At 43.2% G+C, this 27,289-nt stretch overlaps 1 protein-coding gene across 1 annotated transcript in view; it reads left to right on the top strand.

Annotated features, from left to right (window-relative positions):
• LOC147616920 (protein DJ-1 homolog A-like) overlaps positions 1 to 16,819 on the top strand; it is a 37,172-nt gene extending 20,353 nt beyond the window's left edge. Inside the window, exons 7-8 of the mRNA XM_086776559.1 lie at positions 16,151 to 16,291; positions 16,413 to 16,819. Coding sequence (XP_086632685.1) covers positions 16,151 to 16,291; positions 16,413 to 16,619 — 348 coding nt within the window. The 3' untranslated portion in view covers positions 16,620 to 16,819. The remainder of the gene's footprint in view (positions 1 to 16,150; positions 16,292 to 16,412) is intronic.
• Positions 16,820 to 27,289: the final 10,470 nt, after the last annotated feature.

The following is a 27,289-nucleotide window of genomic DNA, read 5'->3' as shown; positions in this document are numbered from 1 at the left end:
TAATTGAGGCATAAAATAAGAGGTACACCAAAGAAGAAGTTACATAACTTGTAATGACCCAAAGCGATTACATAATTAGGAAACCTAGAGGGCTTGCCAATGTGTGCACATGTGGCCAAGGTTTGGGTGTTAAGTCCAATCCCAGTGGATTCATTGAGGCATAAAATAAGAGGTACACCAAAGAGGTATACAGACTATGGTCTATTTAACTAATGCAAATCATTATTCATCCTGCAAAATGGGTGTGTAGTGTCCTCACTATCTCAAAAGTTCTTGTAATTGAGCATGAACGAGTCTCTTTACTGACCAGAGTCAGTACGGTTATGTGGATGCATTCTGAGCATATTTTTGGAAAATGGGGAAAATGAAATAGAAATGGCATTTTTGAGAGGGGCGAAACAGGGAAATGCCACATAAGGGATGGAGGTACCAGGTGGGGAGAAGAAAGGAGGAGAAGAAGAAGGGAAAGAAGGGATTCGAGAGAAATTGAGGAATTAGAGAATGGACATATCAGTTGGGGAGGAGGAGAAGAGAGGATTTGAGAGTGGAAGAATTAGAGAATGGACATACCAGTTGGGGAGGACGAGAAGAGAGAGTGGAAAGGAAAGGATTCAAGAAGAAATGAAAGAATAAGAAAATGGACACTGGGAGTCCATTCTCCCTTGGACGGAGCTCTCTGCCTTGTGAAGGGATTTTGTCTTGTCTTCTTTCTGTTTATGCTGAGTTAACTGCAAGCTTAATAGGGCTGATTATGGAGGTTTATAGGCTTGATTAACTAGCCCATTACGGCTATAATGTTGGCTTGCAAGTAAACGTGTGCGGACAACCTACATAGGGCACACTGATTTCGACCTAATCTAGCAAATCAAAGTGCTCACCTCAGCCTCAACCTTGACATGTTAACAGTCAATCAGCCCTGACACTGATTTGTAGCCAATTCCATTGATCTAAACTCAATTGTGGGAAGATTTGTTGACTTGCAAATCCGGAGGAAGTACTTAGTTTATTTTCAGCAAATCCTCATTTAAATACTGTTCTTAAAATTAGAAAATAAAAATTGGATGTTGAAAATACACAGTATAAGCAGACGATTGTTAGTGGGAAAGGTTAAAAAACAAGGACAAGAAAAACAAATTAAATTAGGGAAATTGGGGAAGGGAGAAGTAAATGTGGATGTTGTTAGCAGTCATCTCCTGTCTGTACCATATTATTCAGTAGGGAGTGAGGGCCATTGTTGTGGGTGTGCCCGCTCTTGTAGGAGTTCATTTTTCCTCATTGTCCATTTTCCAGTTTTTTAGGACTGTGGGGAGGCGTCTATTTTCTTTCTGCTGTTCTGGTCGGCTGTAGTTTGTGGCTGGCCAGGAGGGGCCCATTGAGGGGCTGGCCGACCAGGTGGTACTGGTCATGGGCCAGCCGACCAGGCCTGTTGCTGGCCGACTGGGTCAGGCCTGGTCATGGGCATTCTCAAGGGCTGTCGGCCCAGTTCCCACTGGCCGACCAGCAGCCCCAATTAGAATATATAGCCACTCTTCCCCCCCACATCATCTTGTACCGGATTCTGGTGTATATAGCAGAGTTTATACCACCTTCTCCTCTCATCAATCTTGCATTTCTGTACTTTCTGCTCTCAGTACTTTGTCTCATTTCCGCTGCCCATTTTGACATGGTATCAGAGCCCCAGGTGGCTTGAACCTTTGGAGACGGTGAGAGCATTCGGGACTGCCGCGTTTGGTGATGATTGGAGTATTGTTGGGCTGTTTGGGACGTGGAGAAGAAGGTAGAAGGTGGCATCACTGTTGGACAGCCACCTTGCAGCCTCCTCTTCATATATTTTTTTCCACCCACCCTCCCTTCACAAGACCAAGTAAACCCCCGAGATGGCAGATTTGCTCGAGATGGCAGAGAAACATGTGAAGATCCCCGCCCTCTCAACGTTCCCGGTGGACCGACAGTTGGATGGTAACAACTATGACATCTGGAAGGTAATGATGGAGTCTATCTTGGAGTCTTATGATTTGGTTGATTTCATTATGGTTGGAGTTCCAAGGCCAGAGGTGGAGGAGCAGCTTTCACTACTAGGAAAGTGCGGGAGGCTCAGGCACAGTTATGGGATTGTGTCAATGCCTGCGTGCGTTCTTTCATCTTCCTTAATTGCACACCCCAAGTGATCAACCACATCAAACACATGATGCTGGCTCGAGGGATTTATGTCATGTGCACAGTGTGTATCTACCGTGTGCTACACGCACACAAGACTAGCTTCGAGGTTTGGGGAAGCTTGGAGCTAGGCAGGCTGATTGGCGAGCTGAGTGAGGGATAGACTAACGGGCGGGCACCCAAGTATGGACGAGCGGGCGCCCAAGTGTGGACGCCCGATGACCGACCAAGAGCCTATAAAAGGGTGGCCAAGGTTAGTCATTAGTGATATAGAATCTCGCGTGATTTGTGAGAGCTCTATGGTCTGGAGCCTGGATCTAGTGCAGACGTGCACTTGCTTTATGCAGCCGAGGCCGGCAACAGTCTCAAGGTCCGCGAGGGTAGCTTCGTGGCGGTATGGGACGTCGCGAGGTAGAGATTGGTCGGTACGTCCATCTAGTTAGCTCAGCTCGTGGCTCGGTGGGGACAGCCAGGTCTTGTGGGCTTGCCCACGGCTGTCATGGTTGGGAGGTGAGTCAAGCTTGCACCCCCTTCTTGTTTGTTTGGTTTGTTTGCAGGTTTCGAGTCTCGTACCAGGAACGTTCCACGAGGAGATCCTTTGGGGATTTGACATTGGTATCAGAGCATGCCTCGTGAACGAGCAAGTCGGTAGGTAGAGAAGATGAGGTTGAAGAAAGGTATGTGTTCAAGAAGCTTACTATTTTGTTTATGCATACTACTGTTTTTTCAGATAGTATGTTGCTTTTTCATCAAAGAAACCCGTGATGAGGGAGTAGGTGGTTTAGCAGGGTTGTTTGCTTTGCAAGAAGGAGGCTGGTTGTGTTTGTGCAGTCACATGAACAATTGTGTGAGAAAAAAAAAGCATGTTCGCTTTTGTACGAGAGAGAGAGAGAGAGAGAGAGAGAGAGAGCGAGAGAAGTGATCGATTGACTATGCGTGGTCGCGTTCTGGTCGTGGGCTACCGGTTGTGGGAGGCACAAGCGTGCAGGCGGCCAGGCGTACAGGTAGCCAGGCCTACACAGGTGCCCAGGCCTACGCAGGCGGCCAAGCCCAGGCACAGGTTGGCGCAGGTAGCCATGGACACCCGGCAGCAAGGCATGCGCCGACAGCAAGTTTGGCGACGGTAGCAGACAGGCCGGCGGCGCTAATCCAGGAGGGGGGAGAAAAAAAATAAAACAGTAAAAGCAATCGAACGTCGATTTGGATTGTTTTCGTTTTTTTTTTGGATTACACTTTTTTTTAAGAGTTTAAAGACCCCCCCTAAGGTTTAAAGGTGTTTTTTTTATAAAGAAAACAGAATATATATATATATATATATATATATATATATATATATATATATATATATATATATATATATATATATAAACATAAAAGCAAAAGCTCAAGTTGCTTTTGGGAAAGATTATATAAACCCCTTAAGTGGGCTTCTTGCCCAACATCTCTCAAGTTTTCAAGCTCTCGAGCTCTCAAGTTCTCTCGCACTTTTCTTGTGCAAGATCGAATTTTCTCTCCACTTGCCCTCTTCATGATGTCGACCCAAGAATCCGAGTTGGAGCCCCTTGTCGAACGCGAAGGCTTGCCGGCTACGGAAGATATCGATGCCGATCTTTTTGACGATTATGTGTCCAAATCTGATTTCCAAGAGTTCAAAGTAGCTCTCGAAGCTTCTTCTTCGGAATGTCAGGCACAAATCGCCGCCTAGATGCAAGCTTTGCAGAACTCCATCTCTCTTTTGACCACTACTCTATCTACTCTTTCGGGTATGGATACCTTGGCCTCTGCTTTAGGTCCCAACATTACTGCGGAACAGTTCGGGGGCGAGCAAAAGTAGAGTGCTTCGCGCCCTACGTTCGGCCTGTAGCTTCGGGATCGGGGGATATTATGGTTATTTAGGTACCTCAACCAGTAGTCTTGCCACTCCTAGCGGGTTCACCAAGGAGATTGTGGACACTTGGCTACATAAGTGGCAAGTCCATTTTCAGTTTCATCCATATGATGATAGAAAAAAGATCCAGTTAGCAGCAGGTGTCCTCTCAGGCAAAGCTTTGCTTTGGTGGAAGGAACTCAACCCTAAGCCAACAACTTGGGCACAATTTGAAGACGTCTTCAAGAAGGAATTCCTTAAGAAAGAGGATGATTATGATGTTGTTACACGGTTTATCGCTTTGACCATGACCTCGCAGCACCTCACTTACGAGGTCTACCTCCAGAAGTTTAGGGACTTGCAGCAGATGAAAGCTATAAAGATGGATCCCACAACTCTTTTGGGGTTCTTCGTAGCTGGTTTACCAGACTCATACCGATTACAAGTTAAAAAAACAAGAGGTCCCTGAGAGGGATGTATACAATCACCTAAAATACTATACTGGGTGTTCCTATGCTGAAAAGAAAAAATATGACTAGACCAATCTATCTGGACTTGAAGAGTCTTAAACCACTCAATCCCTAATAACAAGTCTACATGTTCTAGGTGCATAATATAGCATTCCAGAGTATCTTTGTAGTCCTGAATCTGGATTGGTAGCATCTCCACCTTTCGATCCCATACTTGCCGATCCGCAAGTAGGCATACCTCATAGGTATGATCGCTGGGTGACGTATCAAGACTCAATTTCTGCACAAGTTTGTAGTTAACAAAATTGTGTGAGCTGCCAGGGTCTAGAAGAACGTGGATTCTATGGCCATTCCCTTCTCCATAAACTCGGAGAAGATTATGCAAGCCAAAAACTTTAGAGTTGAACAAACAATCAGAACATGTACTAGGGCGAGAAAGTACAGTAACTGACGTACCTGTCAAAGACAACTGATTAGCTGCCTTTGACTTGGGTCCTACATTGGTCTTTGCACCCTTTTGCTTCAGGCAGTCGTTACGAATGTGTCCTTTTTCTTCGTAGATGAAACAACGTCCCTCCTTCTTGAGCTTCAAAGCCTTAAGGAGTCGTTTCTTCTTTGCTGGTGTCGAACTTGAATTCTTCAAAGGTTGGTCCGAAGACTTTCCTTCAGTCGTGTTAGCCATTGGTGCGAAGAACTTTCTTTTGTGCTTGTTCCCCTGCCAGTTACGGATTTAGACTTGGAAGAGACCATTGTATCATCATAGATACGAGCTGAATGAATGGCTTCGTCCAAAGTTTTGCATTTGTTATTACTCTTGAGGATCATGTTAGACACCTCACGATTGTCTTATCTATTTTAAGACAGAATCGACTATATGCTAAATTAAGTAAATGTGAGTTTTTTTATGACAGACATCATTTACTTTGGACACAAGATCACTAGAGATGGATTGAGCATTGACTATGACCGAGTTCAGAAGGTTCTGGACTGGCCTATACCAAGAACAGTGAAACAACTTCATTCTTTTCTTGGTTTTGTTGTTTTTCTTCGGAAAACTGTGCGGGAGTACTCTCAGCTCACACTACTGATGACCGACTTGTTGAAAGGTCGTGGACGTAAGTCAAATCAGCCTATCACTTGGAATAACGATTTGGATATGGCCTTCAAACTTTTGAAAGATAAAGTCAAGGAAGCACCTATCTTAGCATTACCCGATCCTAGTCGGCCTTATGTTCTTGAAACTGATGCCAGTGACTATGCCATCGGGGCTGCTCTATTTCAAGATGGTAGACCTGTTGCTTTTGAAAGTAAAAAGCTAGACGACACTCAATCTCGTTGGCCAACCCTTGAGAAAGAGCTTTATGTTGTGATTCATGCTCTCAAGGTTTGGAGACATTATTTATATGGCTCCAAGTTTGTGGTATTGACTGATCATCAGTCAATACCATAAACTTTGTGATTCATGCTCTCAAGGTTTGGAGACATTATTTATATGGCTCCAAGTTTGTGGTATTGACTGATGATGTCTCCAAACCTTGAGAGCATGAATCACAACATTGACTGATCATCAGTCAATCAAGTATGTGTGTGATGTGGATGATTGAGAGGAAGGAAAGCTCGTTGGACTGAGTTAATGCAAGATTTTGATTTTGAGATTCGTTATATCGGAAAGGGTCTATGAATAGTGTTGCAGATGCGCTTAGTCGAATTAGAGAGGTGAATACTTTGTTGTTCACCGAGATTTCTACTGACTTATTTCAATCATTGAGAGGGCTTTGCAGGACTGATAGTTATTTTGGTCCATTTTGGCAGAAGATCCAGGACGGGAGCTCATTGATTGACCAAGACTGGATGACTGAATAGCCTACCATTCAGGCTGTAGGAGGCGGAATGGTTTACTATTCCGTAATGACAAAATTTGTGTACCACAGATCCCGGACATTAGGTCCAAGATTCTTAAGGAGTGTCACGATGCTCCTTCTGCTGGACACCCTAGGTGTCACGTGCATCCCGCACTTGGATGCCACGGAGACATTTCTGTACAGAAGGTGCAGGACCTGGGATGGTGAACTGGTCCTATGTAAGTTCGGGACGAGTCAGCTAGGGATCCATCTCAGTCGTCCGAGGTCAGGTGTGCATTGTCCTGCACATGAGTCCAAGGTCAGGTGTGCACGGTCCTGCACATGAAACAGTGCCAGTCCGCGCTGTGAGTCTCCCTCTGGAATGATGTCAGTTGTTCTGAATGTTTGGTCTGCCACCAGATATCAGACAGCTGTGTAGATGTAGGTAGGCAGCAGATCTGGACACAGGGAAGGCTTTGGGCCACCCAAAAATGGGGCCAAACAGCCCCAGGACATGCCCACCAGCCCAAGGAAGGGCTGGGCAGGCTGTCGGCCAGCCCAAGGAGGGGCTGGGCAGGCTGTCGGCCAGCCCAAGAGGCCTTGGCCAAGCAGCCGACTGGCTCTTGGGCCAGCCCAGCCAGTTGGCTAGCCCTTAGGGCAGCCTGGACTGCAGGCGGCCAGTGCCCAGGCGCTGCCCAGCAGCCTGCGCTGGACTGGACAGCAGCCCACAGGGGCAGCCAGGGCAGTCCAGTGTGAAATGTGGCACTTTCAGCATTTAATAGTATTAAAACCAGTCGTGGAGGTATAGTAAACCAGCCGACTGCTCCTGATGGGAAGTATAAATAGTGGAAGCCATAATCCCAATCATTCATCTCATTTTTCACCAAGTGCTCAAGCAAACCAAGGGGCCAAGACAGCCAAGGGCTTGCTAACGCAAAGGGGTGAAGGATTCAGGTCAAGGGCAGGGTATTCCCAGCCAAGAAAAGGTCCAAGATTGCTGTATTTTCTTTGAGTTTTTCACATCATTCTAATAAAGCAAGTACACCATCCGTGGTGGGGGCCCTACAGAGGGTAATTGGGACCCAATACTGTGTCCTCTCCATCTCTCTCTCTCTCCTTTCAAGTGTTGTGCGTTAATTTCCGTCGCGAAAAGAGTGCTGAATTCTGAGTTTTGAAGTTACCGATCTTTCTCCGAAGCTTCCGCATATTACAGTGGTATCAGAGCCTACTTCAAGTACAAAGATTCAACAAAGAAACCAGAATTTTTTTCTCGCTTGTGTGGTTGGTTTTTAGACGCCGGTGGACTACCCCTTTCGGAGTGACTCCTGTCCCTCGAAGGACGGTTGGTTTTTAGCCTCCGGAAGTCTCCCACACAGATAGTGGATGGTCAGATTGCATTCCGGAAAAGAATTGCATTTTCCTGCTATGGCGAGCTTCGGCAACGAGAGAGACCAAGAACCATGGGACCAGAGTGCACCAGGCAGCCTAGCTAGGACACCAGGCTTGAGTGTCACAGACATGTTCCAGCAGATGATGCGAGCAATCGCAGAACAGACCACCAAGTTGGATGAGCAGAAGGCGCAGATCTTGGCTCTGGAGGAGCGTACCCGCTCTCCAGCGTCGCGTTTTCCTTCTCCTCCTCTCTCTCCTTCCGTATCCCAGATACCAGATCCTCGTCACAGGGACCCTCTCGTGGGGTCACAGCCGCAGCCAAGCTCCTTGCTTGAGTTGCAGATGCGTGCATTGGAGATCCGACAACGAGAAGACGACGCCATGCGACGCGTGGAACATGAGCGTTACCTCAGAGCTTTGGACGCCAGATTGACACCGGCGGCGCCCTCGAATCATTTTCCCAAGAAAATGAATTTCAGTAAGTATAATGGTAAACTCGATCCCACAACTCTTTATTCATGGTTACATCAATTTGAAGCTTACTTTGCCGCAGTGAGGAAAACAGATACTGACAGAGTGATCTTAGCCAGTTGGTACTTGGAAGGTGAGGCCATTCCTTGGTGGACTCAGTGGGCTCATGCCCACACCAGAGCAGGTATGGCAGCTTATGTGTGGGACGAGTTCGTCCGCGACCTTAAGCAGCGGTTTCTACCGCCCCACTACCTTGAGCGACTCGAAGACGAGTTCAAGGGAGCGCGTCAGAACGTGCAACCAGTCCTTCAGATTGCCAATAAAATTTCGACCTTATGTCTGCAATTAGGCTTATCTGATACGGACAAGAAAGGGTAGTTTTTGTATGGCCTGGACACGCAAATCCAACGAGAGGTGCGTATGTTTAGGCCAGCCACCTTTGAGGACGCACTCTAGCTTGCGCAGAGTGCAGAAATGAAACACAATGGTGGCAAGCCCAAGACTTCCCAGCCGGCTTCTCCCAGGGCTAACACCTCGGGGGGCAAAAGCCAGAACCAGACGGGGTCTTCCCCAGGACAGAGCCCGGGAGCCTCTGGCTCCAAGAACTCGAACAATGCGTCTAAGCTTACTCCAGACCAAAAAGCGGAGGCAGGCAAGACAGGTGGCAAGTTGAGTGTCGAGGAGCTTTCTCAGTACAAGAAGGAGGGTAGATGTTTCTTTTGTCATACAAAAGGACATACTTCTCGGGATTGTCCGAAGAAGCCTCCAAAGGCCGCCGCCGCCTCCACAGCTTCCGTGGTGAGCTCTCTTACTACAGGTAATGAGCTCGGTTATTTGTAGCATTTCCGTTTTGGCCACTTGAATGTGGATGCGTTGCGGCGGGCATTCCGAGACCAGATGGTGGATGGCTTGCCAAATGTTGGCAGCAAGCAGGACATTGCAGTTCTTGCATTCGTGGGAAGCAGCACAGGGAGTCTTTTCCAAAGCAGGCTACTAGGCGAACTTCAAAACCGTTGGAGTTGGTACACACTGACTTGTGTGGATCTATGCAGACCCCATCCTTGGGAGGTTCCTTGTATTTCATGCTGCTTGTGGATGATTGTAGCAGATTCACATGGGTGTATTTTCTTTCACATAAGGACTAAGCCTTTGCTCAGTTCAAGGATTGGTATGTTATGGTGGAAAAGGAGTCTGGATTGCAAGTGAAGATTGTTCGGGTTGACAAAGAAGGGGAGTTTTCTTCTAATGCTTTTGTGTGGTTTTATGCGCAGCATGGTATCAAGCGGGAGATGGCCAATATAGGGTTGCCTTCAAAGAATGGAGTAGTTGAATGAAAGAATAGGACTCTGGTGGAGATGGCGAGGGCGATGTTGGAGCATTGTAATCTTCCTCGTCCACTTTGGGGAGAGGTTGTGGCTACGATTGTCCATACCCTCCACCGATCTCCAACGACTTCAGTACCTAAGATGACTCCATTTGAGGCTTATTTTAGTAGGAAACCAGATGTCTCCCATTTTCGTGTTTTTGGGAGTGATGCCTATGTTCACATACCAAAGAAGTAGAGGGGGAAGCTTGACTCAAAGTCCTAGAAGCTTGTTTTTGTGGGATATAACTCTCTTTCCAAAGGCTACAGGTTATATGACCTAGAGCGGAATGAGGATGTTGTCAGCAGAGTTGCTGTCTTTGATGAGCATGTTCCAGCTTCCACTGTTGAGGAGCCACCACTTCTTGGAGAACTAGATGAGTATGATGATGATTCCTAGGCTATTATTCCAGCTAGCCAGCCTCAGTCAGTTGTAGAGGTTGAGCCTGAGGTTGGAGATGAGCCATAGCAGCAGCAGGATGCTTCACGTTCTATTCGAGTACCAAAGTGGTTGTTGGACACCATTCGGGAGTCAAGTGTTACGGAGTACCCCTCCGAGCGGACCACAAAGGATGGACCTCGAAGGTCGCATAGAGTTCATGATAAAACTCAATCAGAGGAGCTTTTATATGTGAACTATGCTTTGATGTCTTGTATTATTCGAGACAAAGAGCCTACTTCAGTTAAGGAAGCTCTTCCCTAGGAGACTTGGAGGAAAGCCATGCAAGTGGAACTTAAGCCATAGAGAAGAATAAAACTTGGGAGTTGGTTTCGAGGTTGTCAAAACGGTCGGTCATTGGTGTCAAGTGGGTTTACAAGACCAAGTATACATCCGATGGGTCCGTGGACAAGCATAGGGCCAGACATGTGGCCAAGGGCTATGCTCGGCGACCTGGCATTGACTATGAGGACACTTTTGCACCGACAGCTAGGATGACCATGATTCGGACAGTTCTTGCCCTTGCCTCTTCTCAGCAGTGGCCGAGATGGATGTGAAATCTGCGTTCCTGAATGGTGACTTGCAAGAGGAGGTGTATGTTGAGCAACCTCCAGGCTTTGAGGTTCCGGGATCAAAAGATATGGTTTACAGGTTACGGAAGGCCTTGTATGGTCTTAAACAGGCTCCCAGGGCTTTGAACCAGAAGATTGATTCTCTATTTTTCTTAGAAAGGGTTTCCAGAGATTAGTTGCAGATCCGAACTTGCATCTCTTTCGGGAACGTGGTATGGTCACCTTGATTATCCTCTATGTGGATGATCTTATTCTTACTGGCGGTCGTGTGGAGCACATAGCTGTGACGAAGGCTGCCTTGTCAGAGGAGTTTGAGATGACGGATTTAGGCGCACTTCATTTCTTTTTGGAATTGGAGATTTGACAGACCCAAAGGGGGTTCTTTGTTTCTCAACAGTGGTATGTTCATGAGTTGTTGGAGGCCTTTGGGATGGAGAACTGCAAGCCTATTTCATCTCCGATGGACCCGAATACCAAACTTACAATACATGATCCTTGTGAGTAGGTTGATGCCTCCTTGTATCGGAAGCTTGTTGGTTCATTGATTTGGTTGCTGAACACCAAATTAGACTTGAGTTTTTCCGTGGGGTTGTTGAGCTCATTTATATAGACACCTTTGAAGACTCGTTGGGACGTAGGATCGTGGATCTTACGGTATTTGCAGGGTACGAAGGATCTTGGCCTCTTTTATAACACTGGAGGGGGAACGAAGGATCGAGTCAGTCTCTGAGGTTAGAGTGGCTCTGATTGGGGAGGAGATCGAGACATGAGGAGATCTACTTCAGGATACGGCTTTATCCTTGGCTCAAGAGCTATTTCTTGGAGCAACAAGAGGCAACCAACTATTGCCTTGTCTTCTATTGAGGCAGTATCGAGCTGCCTGTGGTGCTGCTTGCGAGGTGGTGTGGTTGCGGAGGTTACTTGTCGAGATTGGGTTTCCACAGAAGGAACCCACGGTCATCCTGTGCGACAACTAGACTTGTATGGCTATTGCTCGGAACCTGGTCTTCCATGCCTGGACCAAGCACATAGAGATACAATATCACTTTGTTCGTGAGAAGATTTTGGCTGGTGACATCTTGCTTATCTTTTGTTTGATGGAGGACAATGCGGTGGGCCTCTTCACGAAGCCTCTACCTCAATAGATGCTCCATCAGCACTCCAGCTCACTGGGGTTGGTTCCACATCTAGGAGCTGAGAGGGGGTGTTAGTAGTCATCTCCTGTCTGTACCATATTATTCAGTAGGGAGTGAGGGCCATTGTTGTGGGTGTGCCTGCCCGTTCAGGAGTTTCTCCATTTTTCCTCATTGTCCATTTTCCCAGTTTTGTAGGACTGTGGGGGGGCGTCTATTTTCTTTCTGCTGTTCTGGTCGGCTGTAGTTTGTGGCTGGCCAGGAGGGGCCCATTGAGGGGCTGGCCGACCAGGTGGTACTGGTCGTGGGCCAGCCGACCATACCTGTTACTGGCCGACTGGGCCAGGCCTGGTCGTGGGCATTCTCAGGGGCTGTCGGCCCAGTTCCCACTGGCTGACGAGCAGCCCCAGTTAGTATATATAGCCACTCTTCCCCCCACATCATCTTGAAGCGGATTCTGGTGTATATAGCAGAGTTTATACCTTCTCCTCTCTTGCATTTCTGTACTTTCTGTTCTCAATACTTTGTCTCATTTCCGCTGCCCATTTTGACAGATGTTTCACAAGGATCAGTCCATACAGAACAGGAGGAAGAGAATGATGAAGATTATGCTGTCTTTATGCCAAGTGCCTAAGGTTAGAGACTTGCACAACTGCGATTAAACAACGGTTGCAAGAGATCAACGATTTTTTGAAGTCATTGACAGAGGCGCTTAGTAAATTGTTAGTCCTCAATTCTCTCAAATCCCTAAGCTTTTGACATCTGTCCAAAGGCTTAATGAAGAAGCTCCATGATTGGTGGTGGCCCCCAACTATGTTTATACAGATTTCAAGCTCCATGATTAGTGGTGGGTGGTGGATGAGTTTAAGAGAGGCTGGAAAGCTGTCTAAAACTTGGGAGCAATTGTCACATGCACCAATAACTTGGTGCATTTGGACATAAGTTTAGGGGTATATTTGGGGAAGGTTGATTGCCTTGTAGGTGTTGACACATGCTTAAAACTGGCACCCAAGGTTTGGGTCATTTAATAATATATAATTAGGTCTTTTGTTGGTCGACCAGCTCATGACCTGTCCCTAAAGCAGGCTGACCAGCTGAATGCAGATTTTCTCCTATAATAGCAGGGCTAGGGTTGGATACAAGAATTCAGTTCTAGATCTGCTATGCTAAAGCCCCGTGCAGCAGAGAAAAGCCCTGAATCAGCAGTCGGCAGTTTTGAGACATCAGATTGCAGCGCTGGAGTAGCAAATACAAGTCTATGCATGTTGGAAATCAATGCTCCACCCTCTTCATTGTCATTGTGTGGGTGGTGGGTTGCTCTATTTTGTAAGGGCCCCTATATGAGTAGCCGTTGTGTTGAGCACTGGGCGCCCTGTTTAGACACAGGATGTTGGCCATATGTAGCTGGATCGGTAGGAGACAGCTTATGTTGACTTGGCACCATGCTAAGTAGGATGCATGTAAGTGTGGGTCGCTCGACTGCATGCTTGGGTAGAAGGAGATCTTCTCGGGACACCTATTCCTCGGGTTGCAGGGCCCAAACAGGCACCCTAGATGACCTCAGATGGGTTTGGAAGCAGTGCCCAGACGGTGGATCTGTTGTTTAGTCTAATATGGTCCCAATTGGGCGATGTGGTCGGTTCAGTCCATCTGGACCAATCCTAGTGTGGCTGATATACCTATGATACGACCAATCCTTGGTACTACATATATAGACTGGTTCGGCAGCCACCTTAGTCATTTTAAGATCATTGTGATTAGATCTATCTTCACTGCATTTTGATTAGATCATTGTGATTAGATCTATCTTCACTGCATTGTGTGCCCTTGTTGTGCATGACATCCTCTGTCCAGTCTACCTAGATCACCATCAAAGTGTTGGCTTGGGTTTAGGGTTATAGAAGTGCACCTAAGGTGGACCATGGTGTGAGTGCACAATGAGAGAGAGAGAGAGAGAGAGAGAGAGAGAGAGAGAGAGAGAGATGAAATGATATATTAACGTCCTCAAAGGCCAAAATGACCTATGAGACCAAAAAGGTTACAACAATTGGTGGATCTGATACAATGTCTGTGTAAGAAAAGCTAAAACAACTAAACAACTAACTGAAACTGAAACAACAACTATGAGGAAAAGTAAGGTACTAGGAGCTCCTAATGGATAACATCTGGGAAGGAAAACTCCAGCAACAAAGGTAAGCATCATATACATCACTATCCAAAGATGTCTCTCATCGGTCGATGGCGGATATCCTCAATCTCCTCCATGGTGAGTACTCTGACTGGACGTCTCCCATGCCGTGCTAGTATGGTCCTGATCCTCTGTTGTAGTCTCCGCCAGTGTCGGGATGGGCCTCTCATCTTGGGGCGCCTGGACCGCCCCAGCTCTATAGCCCGATCAATCAGTGTACCTCTGGTGCGCCTATACTCTGGGGCTAGCTGCAATGCCTGCTGGCCTGACTGCTCAATCTCTGGTCGAAAGAAGTCTGTAATCTACCTCTGTAGGTGTCTCTCCCTCTCTGATCCCCTCCCTCTCAAGAGACCCTCTCTATGTCTACGCAGCTCTAGCATGTATAATCCGAGGCATCTCTGATCCTGGTATCTCATGACTATGGAAAGTGGTCCGAAACCCTCTCTGAACAGGTAGTGAAAATGGCCTCGTATCTCATAATATACTGGACAGTGACATATGTAATGTAACTCTGTCTCTGGCTCCATCTGGCACAATTGACAAATCTTGGCCTCAGCTGGTACTCCTCTGAATCTGCCAGTCTCAATCTCTAGCTGGTGTGAGGATGTGCGCATCTGACCAATAGCACACCGTACCCCATGAGAAAGATGAGTATCCATGTAGCTGGGTCTAATCACAAACCCATCCTCTGTGAGCCGGAGAAGATGATCTCTATAGAAAGCCATCTTCGTACACCAAGCTCGTGTGTCGGCTGTATCCATGTCCTCCTAGTGTCCAGCTGAGTCAAGTCCTGCCTGATAAGTTTGGTAATCTCTGCCCGCGAGAGAGAGAGAGAGAGAGAGAGAGAGAGAGAGAGAGAGAGAGAGAGAGAGAGAGAATGCTCAGTGTTGCACAACTCAATGATGATTCTATTGATGTGATGGAAGTGTTGTTCACTCACCAAGTACAATACTTTTGTAGGCTTGCAGCCTTATCTTTTGACCCATACAAGTATCACACACTTACAAGTGTATGGCACGTGGCACACTTATCTTATCCACTTATAAGAGTGTGTTCACATACTGCTAGGATAATGCACACTGCTAGGATAATGACCCTTTTAGGGGCTGTTCACACACACACACACACACACACACACGAGACTCCGAATCCCAACACAAAGCTCCTTGCCGAAGCGCACGGGTGGGTTGATGCCATCAGTTCATAACTTTGGCTTAATTCAGTATTATTGTCCAATCCTCTTGCATTAAGTTCTTTGTGTTGTGATCCGTCGCACAAGTTGTATTTTCTTTCAATGCATTGGTAGCTTAATGCAAGTCAGTTAGGAGTCCAGCTCAAGTTGTGAAGTGAGTTATCATTGTAAATATTTATGATATCCATGTAGTTAATACATTTAGTAGATTTTGAATCTTCTCCTTGTCTCTATGTGTGTATTCAGTTGTGCACCTTAATTAGTGGATAAGAAACACCCTTCTGTATTAGCATGCAACAATGGTATCAGAGTTTAGGTTTGATCTGAGGGGTTATGCATACAGCTCAGGTTTTCTTCTATAGGTGCTAGGGAGAGTCTAAGTCTAGGTAATAGGCAACAAGATCTACTTTTTTCTCTTTTGGGAGAAATTTGCGTTTTTTGTTACAGCAGGCATGGTAGATGGTCTCACGTTGGAGACCTGCTGAGTTTTAGTTGTACTCGGAGTAATTGATCAAGTTTAAGATCTCTTGGATTCGCCAAATAGGTAGCGAGGATTCAAGAGGGATGATTATTTTTGGAAGTATTGGGAGAATTGACTTGCAGAATGTTGGAGAGATTCAAGCTAGAGAAGTAGGATTGGCAAACGAAGACAAAGTTGACCAAGGCACAATTCTGGTGAGTACACCAAGCTAGAGAAGTAGCATTGGCAAATGAAGACAAAGTTGACCAAGGGCTCCCCTTTTTTGACAAAATAGTGAGATTGGGGAGGCAGCTCCAGCTTTGGCTAGCAGATACGTTTTCTTGCACACGGCACATTGTACGGTGTAAGGAATAAGGTAGGTATTCCTGCACCTTCTATGGTACCTCTTGGACAGCTGTAACCCACACAAGGAATGATTATTGGCTCATAGCTGTATTTACACACTAGGAAATCCTTCTGTATTTACATGATTTGTATTTAATGTTGAATGGCAGCTTTGCAGCTGGTTGGTAAGTGGAATTAGTGCATGTTAATAGTTCAAGCCTGTTATTAGCATGATGTATAACTATGTTATAAATTTACAGGGAGGGATGCCAGGAGCTGAAAGACTGCGGGATTGCGAGGCATTGAAAGGCTTGCTGAAGAAACAAGCAGAAGAGAAGAGAGTGTTTGGTGCCATTTGTGCAGCGCCAGCCGTCGTACTTGAAGCCTATGGACTCTTGAAGGTTTTCTCCTGCCCAATGCCTTTACTGTGCTTCAGCACTTCACCTGCTCCATCATTGCTACTAGTAGTACAAAACATCTTGCAGATTTCATTGGTTTCATGTTTTGAACTCATGTGGGCAGGAAAAGAAAGCCACTTGCCATCCTTCTTTTGTTGGAAAGCTTTCGGATCAGAGTGTAGCGGAGACACGGGTTGTGATGGATGGGCTTAGCATCACAAGTCGAGGCCCAGGAACGGCCATGGAGTTCGCACTCTCCATAGTTGAGAAGTATTTTGGGGAGGAGAGGGCTGTAAGTATAGCAGAGGCAATGGTGTTTCAGTATCCATAGTAAGAGGCATTGTATTAAAGTAGGAGGGATGGTCTTTATGGGTGTATGTGATGTGTTGATTTTGTAAAAAGGTGGCTAAAGAGATTTGTCATATATTACAATGAGGGAAGCTCCTGTGTATACCTTGTAAAGCATGTGTTTTGTTTTCAGAGTGTGGAAGTGAACTAGTGAAATTTAATGAAATCAAGTTAAAGTTGCAGTGATGGCCTCTCCATGGTTATCTTAGGCTGGGTACACAACCACCCTGGCCTCTGGCCTGTCAACAGAGGCCATCCAGGCCTCTGGTGCCATCAAGGATGGACGTGCAATCTTACTCATTGCAAACTGACTAAGATAAATCCATTGATATGGGTTGATGCCAAAAAGGGTATCAAACTTCCTTTAGCCCCACCAAAGAAGGTACACCCACCATGTAGGCCATTTTCAAGCTATCAAAAGATGGATGGAAAAATAGTTGCTTCTTGTAGATTAGGACTACCATGAGGGTAGCAATCTAATTTGACTACCTTGGCAACCCAGGCCACCCTAACAACAACACAAATCTTAGAAGTTTGGAAACAGGGCACCCTACACCTCTTCCGCCAAAACCTATACAAGTCCGAAAAAAACATCTGCCAACTTAAAAATTGTGGGTTCCAAAGAACTTATGTAAGGTCACCGCTACTATGAAGATAAGATAATTCTAAAGTGTGGATTTCAAAGAAACCCACAAGACCCCTAAGCAGGCACATAAGAATAGCTAAGGCATCAATCCCAAATCCAAAAAGTTTAGAAACGAGCACCAATCCCAAATCCAAAAAGTTCAAAAATGATGGGTGCCTACTCCATTCTCAAGGAGGACAGTGTGATGGAAATAACATCATATGGGTGCCTAAGGAAGTTAGAGAGAGAAGAGCCTCACCACCAACCTTAGTTATAAGGAGCACACCAAATTCTCAAATGGTGTGGCACCCAAAGCAGCTTAAGTAGACCCCAAAATGGAAAACCCTCACCACAAGATGGAGAAGCCACACAAACCTGCTTACACTACAATTAACAAGTGCAAGCAACATGAAACCTCACCTATTGCCTCTACATTTAAAGAGTTGCAACTCTCTAAGTTTCTCAACATCCTTGCTCACATCCACAACAAAGTTGTCTAAGTACATAATGTACAACAACCCGCTTTTTGGTAGTTGCAGAAGATCTTCAATAGACACAAGAACATGCCCTCTCCAAAAGGAGGGTGGACACAAGAACTTGTTGCTCACAAGGAGGCAAGGTAACAAGGAAGCCACAAGAATAGTTTGTCTAAAAAAAGGGTAGAATCCCACAAAAACCTCCCACATAGCCGTTGTTCATATCCTCATCAACAATCTATAAAGCACGTAAACCTTCAATACTTAACTATATCAATGGGTAAGTTTTTTGGCTAACTATTGCAGTAATAATTGTGTTGTAACCATAGATACCTATTCACCACTATTATAAAGAAAATGCAAGGTTTGAATATACCATAGTAAGTGCTAATTGTAGTAACTAGCGAAAAGTAACTGCAAGGTTTGCATGCATCACAGTAAGTGCTAGCTATTGTAGTAACTATTTTTTGAGTACGACCATAAGTACCTATTCACCATTGGCAAACAATAAATGTAAGGTTTGCATGCACCATAGCCTCACCATTGATGTCCTAGGTATATATCTAGAGAGGAGGTGGGCGAAAGCTTGGTCTATGGTATGATCCATCACCTAGATTTCCTTGAAAGATGCAAATATAATAGGTTGACTTCATTGTTCCCATTTAAGTCCTAATTTATTTGACAATCCAAACTTTGCCCCTCAACAATGAGTGTTTTTGAGAGAGCTTAGTGGAGGGAGTTTTTAATGGCAACTCTTCTCTTAAAAATGTAGACATTCTCTCTCTAGTTCTTTCACCATTACCTCCAGCCCACAGCCTACCACTATCTCCTACAACCTCCACCACCACCTCTCAGCCCAACCCACTTTCTCTCCTTCAGTCTAACTTAGCTTCTCCCTTCTCTCTCTCTCTCTCTCTCTCTCTCTCTCTCTCTCTTTATCTCCCACCCTCTTCCCTCTCTTCACTCTTTCTTCCTTATATCCACTCTCCCTCTCACTTTCTATCCTTCCGTCTCTCCTTTCCTCTTATCTCTTTTTCAACCTCTTGTCTCTCGCTCTCTCTCTCTCTCTCTCTCCCTATGCATAATCTCTCTTCTCCTCTCTCCTCTGTCTCTCCCTCTCTCTATGCATAATCTCTCCTTCCCTCTCTTTCTCTCTCCCTGTCCCTTCCTATATATAGTCTCTCCTCTCCTTTTCTCTTTGTCTCTTCCTCTCTCTATGCATAATCTCTACGTCCCTCTCTCTCTCTCTCTCTCTCTCTCTCTCTATGCATAATCTCTCCTCTTCTCTGCCTTTTCTCTCTCTCTCTCTCTCTCTCTCTCTCTCTCTCTCTCTCTCTCTCAAACGCTTCTCTCCTCTTTCTCGAATGCCTCTCTTTTTCTTCCCCTATTTCGTCTCTTCTCTTTCTCTCTCTCTCAACCTCTTCCTTCTCTCTCTCTCTCTCTCTTTGAGCCTTTGCTCTCTCTCTCTCTCTCTCTCTCTCTCTCTCTCTCTCTCTCTAATGCTTGCTCTACTCTCTTTTTCTCTCTTCTTTTTTTCTTGTTTTCTTTTTCTTTTTCTTCTCAGCTCTTTTCTAATTCTTGTCTCTTTCTCTCTATTTTTATCCAAACCCTAAAAATTTGTTTCTTTTTTTCTTTCTTTTTTAATCTCTTTTTATCTTAAAAGTTTGTTTTGTTATATCTTTCTTTTTTCTTTTTGTTTATCTTCTCTTTCTTTTTCGATCTCTCTATCATTGTTTACTTTTTTTTTTGCTTGTTCTCTTTCTTTCCTCTTTCAATCTCCTTTTTTTCGATCTTATTTAGCAATCTCTTTTATATCTCGTCTCTTGCTTGTTCACTTTTCTACATGGTATCTCCACAACTCAAAAAAGGGACATGGGTGTTTTTAACACCTCTCCAACACAAAAAAGGACACAGGTGTTTTTAACGTTCAACGGTATGAAAGTAGTTGCTGGCACTGTGTTGCATGTAAACCTCACTGTTGATACCATCCATGGAATTCTTTTGCCGCTTGGGTATAGTTGCGTGTCGATTATTGAAGATGTCAAAGTGGGAGAAGTATCCCTTCCTTTTTTTCCTTGAAGATGGTCGTATCCTCACCTTAAATCAAAGTAAAGGCTACATCATTGTATAGCCAGGAAGAGATTGCGTAAGTGTTATTATAGGTATTATTACCTTTGCAATTATGTTCTTTTGTTGTGGTTTTACTGAGAGTAATTTGTCTTGTATAGGTCGATGTGTTTAGATTGATCCACATTCAATGGAAACCCATCTTGTAATTAAATCTCCAAGGTGTGCACAATGCTTAAAGAGCACACCTCTGCCAGACAAGCAAGCCAAGAAGTAACAAGTACGAAGAAGAGAAAAGCAGTGCAAGAAGATGATGATGAAGATTGGGCTCCTCCACGAAGAAATTCAAGTCAATCTTCTAAGTCTACAAAAAAGGTGCTTCTTTGAAATCCATGAAAGAAACAAGGGAAGTAGGAGAGGTGGAAGAAGGAACTGAAAAAGAAGGTGAGAATGAAGACCACTACATGGTCACACATACAACTCTTTTTTGATTAGAACTCCTGTAGGACAATCTAAATAGAGTAAAGGTAATTGTTATCCAATTTTTAAGTAATCTTGCATAAGGTATTTTTATGACTAGCAAGCACAACCTTTGTGTTGTGTACATTGCAAGTGAAGAAATCCCCTTCTTTGCCACCTATTCCCTTGTGTAGACTTTATGCCTAACCCCTCTATATGAAGAGTGCAATTTAGGTACAAGAAGCTGGCAAGGGAATTCTACACAAATGGCTATGTTGCCGATCGATGCAAGTTCATTTTCTCTATCTCCTCATCCCACAATCCTGTTAGAGAAGTATCGCAACATGATGTTAGTGCATGGGATGACATATGGGGAGTGAAAAATGAGGAGTTCGAGAATGTGATCAAAGACACGAAGTGTGCCTTTATGACCAATAAGATGTTTTATGTGGGACGGCAATCATCACATTGTGGCATGGATGGAGGAGATTAGTAAATGTAAGTCATCTTAAATTGCTAACTTTTTGAACGTGGTGTTAAGTTTTTTAAAATAGTTTTGGGACTAATTAGATTTACACTGAATGTAGCGTTCAATCAAGAATGTTGTATCAAGATATCCATGTGTTGGTGTTATCTCCTTATTGAGTTCAATGAGGATAGTGAAGGGGAGGTCCTCACAATTACAACTCACTTAAAGAGGTAAGGGAACGTACATATTACGAGAATATATGTCTTTAATCTCTTTGACTTGGGAAGGTACAAGTGCAGTTATTTTTCTTCATAACTTATATTTTTTTTACCATAGGATGAATGAAGTGGGCTATCTTTTGTTGTCTCTTGTGGACAGAGTGTGCCTCATTAGGGCACTTGGATTAGCAAATAAAGAAATATTTATGAAGCACACAAGATCGATGAACAAGGCATGCCTCGATGCAAGAAAAAAGGGTCGACCCATCCTGGTACAACTCTGAGCTTTCAGAACTATCCCAAATAGTATTCCAGGTACAATCTTCTATCTTCTAACACTTGCAATATATGATTAACATTTACATATTGTCAAACTAATGTAGTAACCTGTGAATAATAGGATGAGTCTCTTGCAGCCATCCGAGATATTGATCCCTTAGTAGATAGCTTGCAATATATGACTAGCATTTACATATTGTCAAACTAGTGTAATAACCTGTGAATAATAGGATGAGCCCCTCGTAGTAGCCATCCGAGATATTGATCCCCTAGTAGATAGCTTGCTTGCAAATGAGTTTGAAGACAAATGGAGAACTGCACTTTATAAAGATGAGAGAAAGTGGAGGATGCTACTAGACGACTGGCGGTGATTGCAAACCTTGCATAAGGAGAAGGTTTCTTTGAGTAAGAAAGCTTACACTCTTCTCTCTTTGTATTTTTAGTAGGCAATGACATATTATGGTTTTAATGTTGCGGTTTAATTTTGGTGTTGTGTTATAGATGACTAGTGCAAGTAAATTGGGATGAGAAACCAGATTGTTTAATGGAGGATAGATTGTATAGCTTAGTATCTGGCTCATTGCCAAATGAACAAAAAGTAATGATTTTAGATATTTTGATTGATGGAAATTTACGAAGGCTCAAGGAATTACAAATCCCTAAAAGTAAGTAATAATTACTTCCTCTATTTTCTTGATATATATAAAGCACTATATTTTGTATGAATAACAATTTCAATGGCAATGCAAAAAATGCAAGTTTATTTAGGGATTGGCTAAGAAGAGAAGTCATAAAGCATGAGATTAGAGCACAAGGTGTGGCCGTACTTGTAGAAATAACAGATAAGTACAAAATAATTTTTCCAGATACATTTCAAGGGAGGACCTCGCCGATCTCAAGAGACTGTATTTTGGGAAGCTATTTGAGGAAATGATGGAGTCCCGAGAAAAACAAGGCATGGTAGCTTCAAACTCTAATATCATTAAAGCTACTAAGCATGCTGTGTTTACGTACGTAACATTCTAGAAAGCCTACTTACTACTTTATTGTGCTCTTATATTTGTAAACTGAACGGAAATAATTATGTGTAGATGGATTCGTAAGTGCCATGCCGAGAAATATATTGTAGCTGTGCGTGCCATCATAAATTATTGGCGCGATCCATGACATGAGTGCACGATGTATACACGACATCAAATTCGAGACCTTTGGGATGCATGGATATACAAGAGATGTCCATTATTCTTTGACTTTCTAAATGAAAAATTTTCTAAGAGCGAGAAGGAGATATATACGCGGGCTTGTAAATCAAAGCAATCAAAGATGGTATGTACTTTACAATTAGATGTTTCAGTTCTTTTTTAATATTGTTTCTTATATCTTTTCAAATTGTGATTTCTATTATGAAGATTAGAATTCTACGTGACCAATCACATGTTTAAGACAAGGAATAAAAGTCTTATGAAAGATGAAGGGGCTGATGAAGATGAAGAGAATGATGATGATGAAGGGGCAAAAGTGCCAAAGAAGGATGCCACAAAGGAAGAGAAAAAAGCAAAGACATGAGGGGAAGAAGATGACTATGATGTCTCTACATCGGAGTATGACGAAAGCAATTTTGAGGATAGCACTCAAGGATCGAGGTAGCCCTAAAAGTTGACAAAGTCGGTTATGTAGCAAAACAAAGCATGACACTCTTTTACTCTTGATTCATTAGTTTTATTATTAAATAGTTTGGATACTAATGTACATGATTTAGTTATACGTCCATAGAGATGCTTGTCAAGAGGTGAGGGGTTTGATTATTTTATAGGGTTGGAATACTAACGTAGATGAATAAGTTATGGATCCAGATAAGCTTGGCAAGAGGTGAAGTGCCAAATGCACCATTGCGACATAATAGGTATTCTGACACCAATCCAAATGAATTTATCAAGTATGATTTTACTCATTAGTAATGATAATGTAATGTATATGTGGAGTGCATGCACTTACAAAATGTATTCTTTGTAGGAGTGTCTCGTTGTACGCCCTCGACGGTAGTCCTCGGGGTTCTAAGCGTGTTGCAACATCAAAGCTTTGTAGGAGTGTCTCATCGTACGCCCTTGACAGTAGTCCTCGGGGTTCTGAACGTGTTGCAACATCAAAGCTCATTATGTCTAGCTGTGCACATGGGTGTATACTTGGGCTACTTACAAGATATTTGTGCCTCTACCAAGAATCTACTTATCATACTCCTACAATTGCTCTCTATTCCTATCTATTTTAAGCTAGTCCATTATCATGGAGTCTTTTAGCATATAAGTAGTCCATGCTAAGGAGAATCCGATGTTGAAATACAAAATACTTGCTAGCCTCTTGTCTTAGCTAGTGTGAATTAAGAAAATCAAGGATATGGAAGCATTCTTGGGCTACAATTGCATCTTTGTGTGGTGAGTAAGTCAAGCCCACTCCACTCTCTCCTCCCTCCTTTTCTTTGTGAGGACTATTGTTCCTTTTATTTTCTCCTTCTCTGAGATCCACAAAAAACAAACTAATCTCCCTTAATGAGCTCTTACAAGCCCTTTTCCCGAGTATGTTCTTCTCTACACCTTCTTTTGTTTGCCTCTTCTTCTCTCTTATTGATCATTTCCCAAGTATGTTTTCCTTCTCTAAACCTTCTTTTGTTTTCCTCTCTTTTTCTCTTATGGATCATTTCCTCACATCTCTCAAGATTTATTCAATCCTCACCACTAGGTTCACTTCAGTCTAGTGTAGATTTTGTCCCTAGAAGGTGATCGCCTACTCATGATCTTCCCACACTCTCATAAGTCTCTATCTTTAGCTGGTACCACTTTCTTCAAGCACATACAATAGACACAAGAGCAACAATGTAAGTCACAAGTATTAGGAACACATGAGAGTATAAGAAAGCACACACAAGTATGAAATGCAAAAACATCAATAAGAGGGAAGAGATACTGAGATCTCCCAAGTCTAAAACAACATGTAATCTTGTATTCAGCATTGAGATTTTGAATTTTATCGATGTATGAGCAATATCGAATGCAAGTTACATGATCACCAAAGTGTTGCTGCCAGATGTGCCGATATAGTAGTCAAAAGTATTATAGAACAAACATGTACTAGATTCAAAAAATGAAGACATTACATAGAATGAAAAAAAGAAGATTTACTATAAAACATGACACAAACAACTTAATTGCCTTTAGATTTCATACACCATTGCATATCATGATTCCATGTTGAAGCGCTTAGCGCACAAGTATATATCAATTACAAGGATGAGAATCTGTCACTGCAATTATAGATCATGATTGAAGTTTAGAACTCGTAAGCTACCCCTAAGGTATTCTAACTATAATGGAAGGTTTGAAGCATAAGAGCAAGAGGATGATGAAAGATTAAAGCAGCTCATACGAAGAGCATTGACATAGGCTGTGTTGTTGGTGACATCTTGAGTCTCTCCTAAAACATTTTCCTTATTTTTTCTACACCAACCCTCTTGCTCATTGAATTTAACATTGACATTATGGAGCCAGAAGCATTAGGGGATCTAGAAAACATTAAACAGAACACCCATATGTAAGCTGATCCCACCGTCATAATGTCTATATTTCATGATATAGAGCTCATTGATGCTATTGATATATATATATATAGAGCTTTCTAACACTACTACTATATATACTTATCTCCTATGCTTTCTAGTGTTAAGTTTTAGGTCATGGTGTCGAGTTATCTAAAACTCCACCATCTTTGATGATAGGATGATATGTTTGAGCTCCAGATGCCTAACATTTTGTCAACATTAGCATCCCTTGAGAATCTATAGCACAGTTTTGACTGGTTCAAAACAGGGGATGGATAGAAGTTCATGACACCCATCATCATTTACTGCTACCTAACAATTCATTATATTATCTCACTGGGTATTCTAGTCTTATGCTATAATATTTATACTCATTTAGAAAAGTATATGACTTCTCTAGTGAGCACATAATTTAGACTTCTCTAGTGAGCACATATAATCTAGACGTAGTTAAAAAACACAGATCTAGCTCTCCTAGTAATAAGATGATTGACTAATCAAACACTAATTCTACTATAATGATAACACTAATCTAAACTAATTTAACGGATCGAGATCTCCTAGTGAGAAGATGACTACCTAATCAAACACTAATCATACTCTAATGATAACACTAATCTAAACTAATCAAACACTATTCTTACTCTAATAATAACACTAATCTAAACTAATTTAACGTGACTAATCTAAGGTGGGTAGAAATAATAGGTTACAAGATTGAGACTCGTACTCTCATAAAGAAACTTGAGATGTGCTTCATTGCTTATTGTTTGAAATGACCCTCTTTTATATGAAGTGAATACAACTTGGATTTACTTTCTCATGTGGGATTTGTTCTTGCTTGCCATGTGGGCAGCATGCTAGGGGTTTGAATCTCACTCCCTACCAAGACTTGTGCTCCATGGCACTATATTTGTCAACACCCCTCCTTGGTGCTATATTCTTAGGCTACTACAAGGTGGTGGGATGTGAGTATACAACTCCAATACCCCTCCTGGGTCCTTGATTTTCTACGGCTTGGGTAGTGAGGTTTGTTGATGTAGGTTGTTTACTTTAGTGAAGTGAGTCACTAGAGTTCTCCTTGCTTGTTGATGGTGTTGGCTTCATGCTTCTTCTTTGATGTTTATCCAAGCTTGTGCAATCTTCTTCTTCTCCTAGCTTTGTGTCAATGGAGTGTCCAATGTTTGCCTTTGTCTTCTTCTTGATGTTGTCGTTGATGAGGACCTCATCATTGTTTCCACTGATGTTTGATGCTTTTCCCTTGCTCTGCATATAAATGCCCCCTTAAAAACCAAACCTATATTTATAAAAAAAAACCTTTTGAGATAAGAGTTTTGGTGGCTATATAGCACTACCCTTTGTGCTTTCTTGAGCTTTGCCTCTCTCTTATAAGAGGCCTATTATTGCTATGAGATATGCACTACTTCTCTTCCTATTGCACTTCCTCTGCTCTTATGCAATGGGGTTTGCTCCTCACGCCTTGTCTTTCTCCCTTTTAAACATAGTCGTGGCTATGGCTTCTCGAGCTTAGGGTCGGGCGTGATCTCTTGTGATTGTGATGCTCCTCTCTAATCTATACGCTGCTATTACTATGCACACTTGTCTCCGGTTTTTGCTTCTCCAACAACTGGCTATGCCACACTTGCCTCTTGGTACTCAAGCTTGTGTGTGCGGAACAGTTGGGACATTGCTGCTTTACACCTTCTTGCTTTTTCTTGCCTCCTCTTAGGCTGCTTGGTGTAGCACTTCAACATCTCTTCTCATCTAGTGCAAGAAGGCTATCTTGCAGGTTGCACCTTCTTGGCCTGGTGTGCTATACTTCCACAAGCTTGATGTAAGATCATGCATGGTTATGTTGCAAATTTCTTCCTCTCCTTTCTCCTATGTCTCTGCTTCTTTCTCACCCATGCTTATAGTTTGATGTTGGTGCATATGGTTATCTTTGCTCCACGACCCCTTGCCAAGCTCTTGTGCTTCAGGACTTAAAGTGCCCAATGCTCTAGCTCTATGAAGGTGTCCTTTGATGTAGCTCACAGCTCTTTATTCGCAGCTTTAACACTTGATGATGGTGAGAGAGATTAAGAAATAACAAATTAAAACTAAATAAAGCTCGACTAAACAAAGTTTTATAAAATATACAATGCTTAGATGAATACTAAGTGAATGCCCTAAGAACTGCTATGCCCTAGCTTGCCTATGCTCTGATACCAAGTCAAAAAAACACGGATTGAAGTCTCCTACTTGATAAGATAACTGTCAAATTAAACACTAATCCTACTAATAAGATAACTACATAATTAAGCACTAATCCTATCTAATGATGACATTAATCTAAATTAATTCAACTTGATTTAACGAACTTGTTTTAACGCGACTAATCTAAGGTGTGTAGAAATGAAGCAAACTCATCTCATGAGTGTGTGTGTGTGTGTGTGTGTGCGTGCGCTAAATTGAAATGAACTTAAGTC

This window comes from Cibotium barometz, chromosome 37 (genome assembly GCF_041138505.1).
Source record: "Cibotium barometz isolate CiBa-2024 chromosome 37, ASM4113850v1, whole genome shotgun sequence".
NCBI lineage: Eukaryota > Viridiplantae > Streptophyta > Polypodiopsida > Cyatheales > Cibotiaceae > Cibotium > Cibotium barometz.
The sequence above is the reverse complement of the archived record's forward strand: the minus strand, read 5'-3'. Positions and strand labels throughout refer to the sequence as shown.